This window comes from Triticum urartu, chromosome 4A (assembly GCF_056163025.1).
Source record: "Triticum urartu cultivar PI428250 chromosome 4A, HENAU_Tu73, whole genome shotgun sequence".
Taxonomy (NCBI): domain Eukaryota; kingdom Viridiplantae; phylum Streptophyta; class Magnoliopsida; order Poales; family Poaceae; genus Triticum; species Triticum urartu.
This window is the reverse complement of record NC_141876.1, coordinates 568,571,024-568,581,788: the sequence shown is the minus strand read 5'-3', so window position 1 is coordinate 568,581,788 and position 10,765 is coordinate 568,571,024. Positions and strand designations below refer to the sequence as shown.

Genomic DNA, 10,765 nt, shown 5'->3' with positions numbered 1-10,765 from the left:
GTAGCATTCCACATCAAAAATTCTGTTTTTATCATTTACCTACTAGAGGACGAGCAGGAATTAAGCTTGGGGATGCTGATACGTCTCCAACGTATCTATAATTTTTGATTGTTCCATGCTATTATATTATCTGTTTTGGATGTTTATGGGCTTTATTATGCACTTTTATATTATTTTTGGGACTAACCTATTAACCCAGAGCCTAGTGCCAGTTTCTGTTTTTTCCTTGTTTTAGAGTATCGCAGAAAAGGGAAATCAAACGGAGTCCAATTGACCTGAAACTTCACAGAACTTATTTTTGGACCAGATGAAGCCCACGGAGTATCAGAGTTGGAGCAGGAGAGTCCCGTGCTGCCCACGAGGGTGGGCCCCCCCCCCCCCCCAGGGCGCACCCCCCTGCCTCGTGGACAGCCCGGAGGTCCACCGACGTACTTCTTCCTCCCATATACCCTAAAAACTTCGGGGTTGAGGGTATGTACCAGTAGCTATGTGTTTGATCTCTCTCTCTCTCTCTCTCGTGTTCTTGAGGTGGTACAATCTTGATGTATCGCGGGCTTTGCTATTATAGTTGGATCTTATGATGTTTCTCCCCCCTCTACTCTCTTTTAATGGATTGAGTTTTCCCTTTGAAGTTATCTTGTCGGACTGAGTCTTTAAGGATTTGAGAACACTTGATGTATGTCTTGCGTGGGATACCCGTGATGACAATGGGGTATTCTATTGATCCACTTGATTTATGTTTTGGTGATCAACTTGCGGGTTCCGTGACCTTGGGAATATATGCATACGGGTTGGCACACGTTTTCGTCTTGACTCTCCGGTAGAAACTTTGGGGAACTCTTTGAAGTACTTTTGTGTTGGTTGAATAGATGAATCTGAGATTGTGTGATGCATATCGTATAATCATACCCACGGATACTTGAGGTGACATTGGAGTATCTAGGTGACATTAGGGTTTTGATTGATTTGTGTCTTAAGGTGTTATTCTAGTACGAACTCTTGAATAGATCGATCCGAACGAATAACTTTGAGGTGGTTTCGTACCCTACCATAATCTCTTCGTTTGTTCTCCACTATTAGTGACTTTGGAGTGACTCTTTGTTGCATGTTGAGGGATAGTTATGTGATCCAATTATGTTATTATTGTTGAGAGGACTTGCACTAGTGAAAGTATGAACCCTAGGCCTTGTTTCAACGCATTGCAATACCATTTGTGCTCACTTTTATCATTAGTTACCTTGTTGTTTTTATATTTTCATATTACAAAAACCTTTATCTACCATCCATATACCACTTGTATCACCATCTCTTCGCCGAACTAGTGCACCTATACAAATTACCATTGTATTGGGTGTGTTGGGGACACAAGAACCTCTTTGTTATTTGGTTGTAGGGTTGTTTGAGAGAGACCATCTTCATCCTACGCCTCCTACGGATTGATAAACCTTAGGTCATCCACTTGAGGGAAATTTGCTACTGTCCTACAAACCTCTGCACTTGGAGGCCCAACAATGTCTACAAGAAGAAGGTTGTGTAGTAGACATCAGTTGCTTCAAGCGGCATCACCCTCTGCGAAGGGCCTATCTTTTACTTTTATCTTCTACCCTTATATGATAGTCATGGTGATCATCACCTTGCCTTTTTACACTTTTTCTTTTGGCAAGCACTATGTGTTCGAGAGATCTAGATATATATATCCACTCAGATGTAGGTTATCATAAAGTATTATTGTTGACATTGCCCTTGAGGTAAAAGGTTGTGAGGCAAAACTATAAGCCCCTATCTTTCTCTGTGCCCGATTAAAGCTTTGAACACATAAGTATCGCGTGAGATTTAGCAATTGTGAAAGATTAAATGATAGTTGAGTATGCGGACTTGTTGAAAAGCTCTTGAATTGACTCTTTTTGATGTTATGATAAATTGCAATTGCTTCAATGACTAAGATCATAGTTTGTTAGTTTTCAATGAAGTTTCTGATTCATGCTTTACCTTGTGAATGAATTGTACTTTAGCATAAGAAATTATATGATAATATATGTTGATGTTATAAAGATGATCATGATGCCCTCATGTCCGTATTTTATTTTATGAACACCTCTATCTCTAAACACGTGGACATATTTTACGATATCGGCTTTCGCTTGAGGACAAGCGAGGTCTAAGCTTGGGGGAGTTGATACGTCCATTTTGCATCATGCTTTCATATTGATATTTATTGCATTATGGGCTGTTATTATACTTTATATCACAATACTTATGCCTTTTCTCTCTTATTTTATAAGGTTTACATGAAGAGGGGGAATGCCGACAACTGGAATTCTGGATTGGAAAACAAGCAAATATTAGAGACCTATTCTACACAACTCCAAAAGTCCTGAAACTTCACAGAGATTTATTTTGGAATATATAAAAATATTGGGCAAAGAAAGCACCAGAGGGGGCCAGCTATCATCCACAAGGGTAGAGGGCACACCCCCTGCCTTATGGGCCACCTAGCAGGCCCCCGATGCCCATCTTCTGCTATATGGTGTGTTTTGACCTAGCTAGAAAAAATAAGAAGCAAGCTTTCAGGACGAAGCGCCACAATATCGAGGCGGAACTTGGGCATAACCAATCTAGGGCTCCGGCGAAGCTGTTCTGCCAGTGAAACTTCCCTCCCTAAGGGGGAAATCATCGCCATCGTCATCACCAACGATCATCTCATCGAGAGGGGGTCAATCTCCATCAATGTATTCACTAGCACCATCTCCTCTCAAACCCTAGTTCATCTCGTGTATCGGATCTTTGTCTCAAAACCTCATATTGGTACCTGTGGGTTGCTAGTAGCGTTGATTACTCCTTGTAGTTGATGCTAGTTGGTTTATTCGGTGGAAGATCATATGTTCAGATCCTTAGTGATAATTAATACTCCCCTGGTTATGAACATGAATATGGTTTGTGAGTAGTTACGTTTGTTCCCGAGGACATGGGAGAAGTCTTGTTATGAGTAATCATGTGAATTTGGTATTCGTTCAATATTTTGATGAGATGTATGTTGTCTTTACTCTAGTGGTGTTATGTGAATGTCGACTACATGACACTTCACCATGATTTGGGCCTATGGGAAGGCATTAGGAAGTAATAAGTAGATGATGGGTTGCTAGAGTGACAGAAGCTTAAACCCTAGTTTATGTGTTGCTTCGTAAGGGGCTGATTTGGATCCATATGTTTCATCATATGGTTAGATTTATCTTAATTCTTCTTTCGTAGTTACGAATGCTTGCGAGAGGGGTTAATCATAAGTGGGAGGCTTGTCCAAGGAAGGGAAGCAGCGAAGCACCGATCCACCCACATATCAAATTATCAAAGTAATGAACGTGAATCACATGAGCATGATGAAAAATAGCTTGACAACATTTCCCACGTGTCCTCAGCAGCGCTTGCTTTATATAAGAGTTCGTCCAGGCTTGTACTTTGCTAGAAAAAGGATTGGGCCACCTTGTTGCACCTTAGTTACTTTTGTTACTTGCTACCGTTACGAATTATCTTATCACACAACTATATGTTACCGATAATTTCAGTGCTTGCAGAGAATACCTTGCTGAAAACCGCTTGTCATTTCCTCCTGCTCCTCGTTGGGTTCGACAGTCTTACTTATCAAAAGGACTACCATAGGTTCCCTATACTTGTGGGTCATCAACTAACACCAAAATTATAGGAAACACTAAGATAGTGGGTGGAAGAGGGCTCATTCTTTTACATACGGCCCCCAAATGGGCCCCAAATCAAGGATGCAAGTGGGACGAGCTTGCCGACAATTCCGCAATACAAGCTTAGTGTTAATTTTACAAACAGTGGTGAATTAAGGACGAGTTTCACATGGGATAAGAAGGCCTCCTCTTGCATCCCTACTCAAAATAAATTAAATCATTGCTATGTTAGATTAGATAGATGGATCTTATGCTCTTCTGCTGGGTTGGCATGCACGTCTACCCACTTTGATCTTGTTCGTCCGCTTTCGCTGACAGGGATGCCTTTGCTGCACCCTGGCATGCATCTGTTGCTTGTCATGGTGTGACAAAAGAAGCAGACACCTTTTTTACTCTAGCCATCCATGTTGGCGCCCCAGCCACCTGCAATGCAGACAACACCGCCCGCAACAAACCACGCAACACAACACACACTCACGGAGCATGTTTACTTTTAATGTTGATTTGGTTAATTAATACATACTTTTTTGTTAAATTTTTGTTAAGTAGGTTGAAGTTCTTCCTACATTTTGTAACCTTGTTGCATTTCCATATAATCAACATGTTTTTTTAGAATCATATAACCAACCTCTTGGGAATACGATTCTCGCCACGGTTCATGATCTATATATCAACATCGGAATAAAAGGAAACAATAAGATAGTGTGTGGCAGAGGGATCATTCTTCTTCATATGAGCCTCCAAATGAATGATGCAAGTGGGACAGGCTCACGGACAATTCCAAAATACAAGCTTATTGTTTATTTTTATAGCAAGTGGTGAACAAGAGGAGCTTCACACGGGATAAGCAGGTCACCGCTTGCACCCTTCTTCAATCTAAAGTATTACTACATTAGATTAGATAGATGGATCATATGCTCTACTGCTGGGTTGGCATGCACGTCCATCTGTTTCAACAATATATGTCTGTTCTCACTTGTAGTGACACCCTTACTACACCCTGGCGTGCATATGTTGCTTGTCGTGGTGCGACAAAAGAAACGGATGCCTTTCTTTCTTTCTAGCCATCCACGTCGACGCCCCAGCCACTTGCAATGCAGACAACAACGCCTGCAACAGACCACGCAACACAACACACACTTACACCAGTGACCACGCACGCGCTCGCTATATAGCCAGCTCGACGCCGCGCCGCTCATCACCAGTCACCACCACTCCTCTATGTGATAGATGATTCCAGCCGTTGCTTGCGTCGAAGACGACCGCACTGGCGCGATGGAGGTGCCGGCGCCGATCAAGACGGGGTCGTGGAGCCCTGAGGAGGACGCGCTGCTGGTGGCCCTCGTCCGGCAGCATGGCGCGCGACGGTGGAGCGTGATCAGCGCCAGTGTCCCCGGGCGCACGGGCAAGTCATGCCGGCTGCGGTGGTGCAACCAGCTCAGCCCGGCTGTGCAGCACCGCCCCTTCACGGTGCAGGAGGATGCTCTTATCATCGCCGCGCAGGCACGCTACGGCAACAAGTGGGCCGACATCGCGCGACTCCTCCCCGGCCGCACCGACAACTCCGTCAAGAACCACTGGAACTCCAACCTCCGCAGGTGCCAGCGCCGCGCCAAGGCCATGGCCGCTGCCACCGCCGCACGTGTCGCCGCCTCCTCCTCATCGTCCGGATCGGCTGTGAGAGCGAAGATGCAGCAGGAGGAACAAGTCATGGTGATGAACGGGTCGCCACCGGCCGCCGCGCATGGTGTAGTTACTGCTGTTATTGATGACCCGATGCCAATGCCGTCACTGACCTTGAGCCTAGGCCTGCCCCAGATGGCCGCAGATAAGGCCTCAGAGGAGGCAAAGGCAAAGGCAAAGGAAAAGGAAAAGACACCACCACCAGTGGGTGTGGGGGACAATGACGTGCGACTAATGGCGGCGATACGGCAGGTGGTGAGGGAGGAGGTGGAGCGGCAGGCAGGGCAGCTCTTGTACTCGGTTGTCATGGCCACCACCGCTGCTAGGGCCGATGGGGCATCGCCGTCCGATCACCCAACCAACGGCCACCACTAAGGTGGGTAGTCGTATCATATATGGATGGTTTTCAGTGTAATCTCTGTCATTACTATTTGTGTTGTTTCAAGACATTCCCCTGTTGAATCATGTATTATCTTTTGTGTTTGTTATGGTAAGTTTCTTGAATATGCAACTCGAGTCAGTCGATTTCTGGCCGGAAACGAGGTCGCCAGGAGCAACCATAGCTAGGGACGACACATAGTGGCATTTCTTGTGAGGGGGGTCTGAGGTTGATGGTTCAGGTTCCGGGGCGGGTTGCTCGTGCCCGAGAAGAGGTGTTTAGGGGGTAGGGTATTGAGGGATGTCCGGTGACAGGCTGGTGGAGGTGGAGACTTGGGGCAGTGATGCGGTTGGAGGAAGGGGACGATATGAGGAGGAAGACAAACGACAGCCGTTGGGTTTTTTGTTAGATTTTAATCCAATGGCGGAAAACATCGACTAACGTGATTTTTAAGGTAATTTATAAATAGCATGTCCAAATATCTTATTAAAAACGCTTCCTCTCAACCAACCACCTTTGTCGCACTGTCTCGTGACCATTAGACATGCCTTTCATCAGATGGCTCGCAACAAGCCACCATAGGATAGCTTTTTTGATGTGGCACTTGTTGCAATCCCTTCGAGCACAACAAAAGGTTTGTTGCGGACCAACCAGGGAAGGATAGGGCGGTTTCCAACATGTGGCGACATCATGGCTAGGCACGGCAGCTTAGCCAAGCTCGGGTGGTTTTGCAGATCTGCGAAGGAGAGAGGAAGGTGAGAGAGTAGAAGGGGTGAGAAGGATGGGAGGAAGGAGAAGGGCGTGACGATGTGCTACTCCAGCGAGCTCACCGACCGACACAACGGGCTCGGAATGGGAGCTCGGGTGGATGGACTTGGGGTTGGAGGCGACAATGATGACATAGGTCCCCGATGGCAATGACCTCCCAATCTCCGATCCATGAGCGGAGATGCTTTTTGCAACAAAGGTCAAGTGACAATTGCAATAAGGGTCTTGTTGCAATGGCGGTGAACATGACAGCAAGACAGAGATTCAATTGCAACAATAGTCATGTTGCAGTTATAGCAAGACTTTTGTTACTTGTTGCAATGATAACATTGACAACCGTGAGCTGGGGATGCTTCTGCAACAAGGACCCGGTTTTAATTGCAATAAGGTTCTTGTTGCACTAAGGAAAATAAGGAACATGAACACACGATATGGTCTCAGGCTGAGCATCATAGACCAGACGGATCGCGACCCGCCGGCCAACACGTAGCACACCATGTATCTTATATCTTGCTTGGGACTGATTAGTCTGACTAGATCATGTATCCCCTCCCAAGCCAGTAAAGATCACAGCGACACATTGGCACAAGGCACATAGGCACACTGCCTTGTAACAATCCACTCTACAGCAAACAGAGGTGGTGTCCATGATGCAAATCATGAACAAACCAGCTCCATGTTGTGCCACACAACTACAACAAGTTGTAAACGACATATACAATATTGATTCTGCTAAAGCATATCTAGATATGTCATAAGTATTACAAAATTAAGTTCTATGTCACTGATTTTACATGAAGATCTGTGTGGGCTAGTTTTTCCCCTTTTTTCTTTTTATGTTTGATTGAGTCACTTAGGGCATCTCCAAAGCGGGCCCGCAAACTGCCTGCAACCGTTTGGACTACGCAGTTCAGATGTGTTTAGCCATCTAACGCGGGTCTGTATCGGTCTGTCGACCGATCTAGACACACTTTTTCCCGCAAACCCGAGACAAACTTGGGGGTGGGGGCTTTGCGGGTGTTCGGACACCCTTGGCCCACCCAACCCCCACCAAAACCACTCCCGGACCCGCGCCTCCATCTTCCCATTTTCTCTTCTTTCATTTTTCTCTTGCCATCGCCGACGCTCCACCACCCTGGCCGCCCCGCCACATCCATGCCAGAACTCGACGAATCCATCACCTCCAACGGTACACCCTGGGCTCCACACCGCTTCTCCTCAGCCGTCATTCCACACATCTCCTTCTAGCGCCACACAAGTACCATCCTTTCCTACCATACTCACCATGCCCGACAACTGGTCGGTGAAATACCCATGCTAATTTTTTTGTCCCTTCTTCTTCGAAGCAATGGATTTGGATATGAAATACATATACGGTCACCATGTTGAGTCATCCAACAAGGACTACATGGATAAGACAACGATGATGTAGGTGGTCCTTGTAGACTCGGAGCATGTGGAAGAGCATGCTCTCAATTACAAGGGATCGATCAAGGGTCATCGAGTGCTCAACCGCAACAGGGCGTGCGACAGATACGTCTCCAACGTATCTATAATTTAAGAAGAATTCATGCCATGTTTATAACAATTTTATATGGTTTTGATATGATTTGAATGGTACTAACCTGTACTGATGTTGTTTTCAGCAGAACTACCATGGTGTTGTTTTTTGTGCAGAAATAAAACTTCTCAGAATGGCTCAAAAAATTACAGTGATTGTTTATGGACCAGAAGAGACCCACAGAGCACTAGAGCTAAGCTAGAAGAGCCACAAGGGCACGACAATCCTAGCCCCCCTAGGGTGCGCCCCGAGCTTGTCGCTCCCTCATGGGCCCCCTTGGCGTGAAACCGACGCCAAAAATTCCTATAAATACCCAAAACCCTGAAAAGAACCCTAGATGAGAAGTTCCGCCACCGCAATCCTATGTACCCACAAAAAATCAATCGGGACCATGTTCTGGTACCCTGCCGGAGGGGGAAATCATCACCGGAGGCCATCTTCATCATCCCGATGGTCACCATGACAACGAGGGAGTAGTTCACCCTTGGGGCTGAGGGTATGTACCAGTAGCTATGTGTTTGATCTCTCTCTCTCTCGTGTTCTTGATTTGGCATGATCTTGATGCACCACGAGCTTTGTTAATATAGTTGGATCATATATGTTTCCCCCTCTCTATGTTGTTGTGATGAATTGAGTTTCTACCTTTGAGGTTTCACTATTAGCAGATTGAATACTTGTTGGATTTGATAACACTTTATGTATGTGTTGCACTTGAATATCCATGGTGACAACGGGGTGTTACATTGATTCACTTGATGTATATTTTGGCACTCAACTCGCGGATTCCCGAGGTGACATTAGGGTAATCTATGCATAGGGGTCGATGCATGTTTTTGTCCTACTTTCTCCAGTAGAAATCTTGGGGCACTCTTTGAAGATCTTTTTGTTGGATTAAATATTTTGAATCTGAAGTTATTTGATGCATATCGTATAATCAACTCACGGGTACTTGTGGTGACATTGGAGTATCTAGGTGACATTAGAGTTGGTTGATGTGTATCATATGGTGTTATTTTAGTACGAACTCTAGGCATGTCTGTGACACTTATAGGAATAGCTCCATAGATTGATTGGAAAGGATAACTTTGAGGTGGTTTCGTACCCTACAAACAATTTCATCTTATGTTCTCCGCTGGATAAGAACTTTGGAGTGACTCTTTGTCGCTCGTTGAGGGATTGTTATATGATTCAATTATGTTAGCACTATTAAGAGATTGCACTAGTGAAAGTATGAACCCTAGGCCTTGTTTCTAAGCATTCCAATACTATTTGTGCTCACTTTTATCCATTGCTACCTTGCTGTTTTTTTTTCATATTACAAAAACCTATATCTACTATACATGATGCACTTGTATCACCATCTCTTCGCCGAACTAGTGCACCTATACAATTTGCCATTGTATTGGGTGTGTTGGAGACACAAGATTTTTCTTGTATTTGATTGCAGGGTTGTTTGAGAGAGACTATCTTCATCCTACACCTCCCACGGATTGATAAAGCTTAGGTCATCCACTTGAGGGAAATTGCTGCTATCCAACAAAACTCTGCACTTGGAGGCCCAACACGAGTCTATAAGAATAAGTTGTGTAGTAGTGTAACATCCCAATTTTCAATTTGGATGTTAATCATTAGGTCATCATATGCATCCATGATTTTGCATTTTTAATTTGGTTTATTTGGACATTTTGATCCAAGAGACCTTACGCAACTCAAGGACCATTTGAGAGAGTTGGAGGTTTTCATGAAATTACATTTTTGAATTTTCAAAATTTGTAATTTGGGTCAAGGTAATTTTTATTTGAAATTATTTTTCCAATCATATCAAAATAAATAAAATAATAAGAGAAGATAATATGACTTATTCAAAACAGCGAGGAAATAATGGAAATTTAATTTTGAATAAAAATATATTTTATTTGAATTTTATTCGGTTAAATTATGGAAAAATATGCATTTCAAAAAATTGCATTTAGCCTAGAAAAATGTTCACATTGTCCTAAATATTAGGAGAGGATCGCGAAAATTACTTTTGGATTTTTAGGATTTTTATTTTATTTTACTTTTGATTTTTCTCTGTGGTGAATTTATTATTTAAAAAAATCGAACCGACTGGGCCGAAGCCCAGCCGGCCCAGCACGCCACCGCCTCGCCCACCATCCCGGATACGGACTCTGCCGGAGTCCGACGCCACCACGCCGCCCTCTCCTCCAAGCTGCACCTCCCTCGGCCCCTTTAAAGGCTGAGGCCACCCCCTTTCCCCTCAAGTCGCGCCGCCGCCTCCCGCTACCCAAGCCGCCGCCTTCCGCCGCCCGCACCGCCGCGCCGCCGCCGCCTCCCGCGTCGCAGCCTCGAGCCGCTAGCCGCCACGCTGTCGCCCCGTACCACCCCGCCACTGCAGCACTGCCCCGCCCTCGCCGGAGTTGCCACCGCCAATGCCAGTTTTCTACAACAAACCGGTATAAATCGAACCGCCGACCCGGTTTTTTTGGTTTTTCTTTTAAATTCGGTTTGTTTTTATTAGGATAGTTATTTAGCGGACGTTCGTCCGTTAGTATTTGGTAGCGAACAGTTTTCGTTCATTAGGTTTCGGTAGCGAACGTTCGTTCGTTAGATTTTTACTTTTAGTTTAATTTCGGCTAGGGACCTATCTGTAAATTATTTTTCATCACAAATTAGTCCCTGGTT

General features: G+C 44.9%; 1 protein-coding gene across 1 annotated transcript; it reads left to right on the top strand.

Annotated features, from left to right (window-relative positions):
• The first annotated feature begins 4,865 nt into the window (after nt 1-4,865).
• On the top strand, nt 4,866-5,878 carry LOC125554233 (uncharacterized). The gene has a single exon (XM_048717814.2). It carries the CDS (start codon nt 4,920-4,922, stop codon nt 5,745-5,747), a length of 828 nt encoding a protein of 275 aa, XP_048573771.2. The 5' UTR covers nt 4,866-4,919; the 3' UTR covers nt 5,748-5,878.
• Nucleotides 5,879-10,765: the final 4,887 nt, after the last annotated feature.

What these genes read in the sequence shown, in the direction of transcription:
- LOC125554233 (XM_048717814.2), top strand. Translation starts at nt 4,920, where the DNA reads ATGATTCCAGCCGTTGCTTGCGTCGAAGACGACCGCACTGGCGCGATG.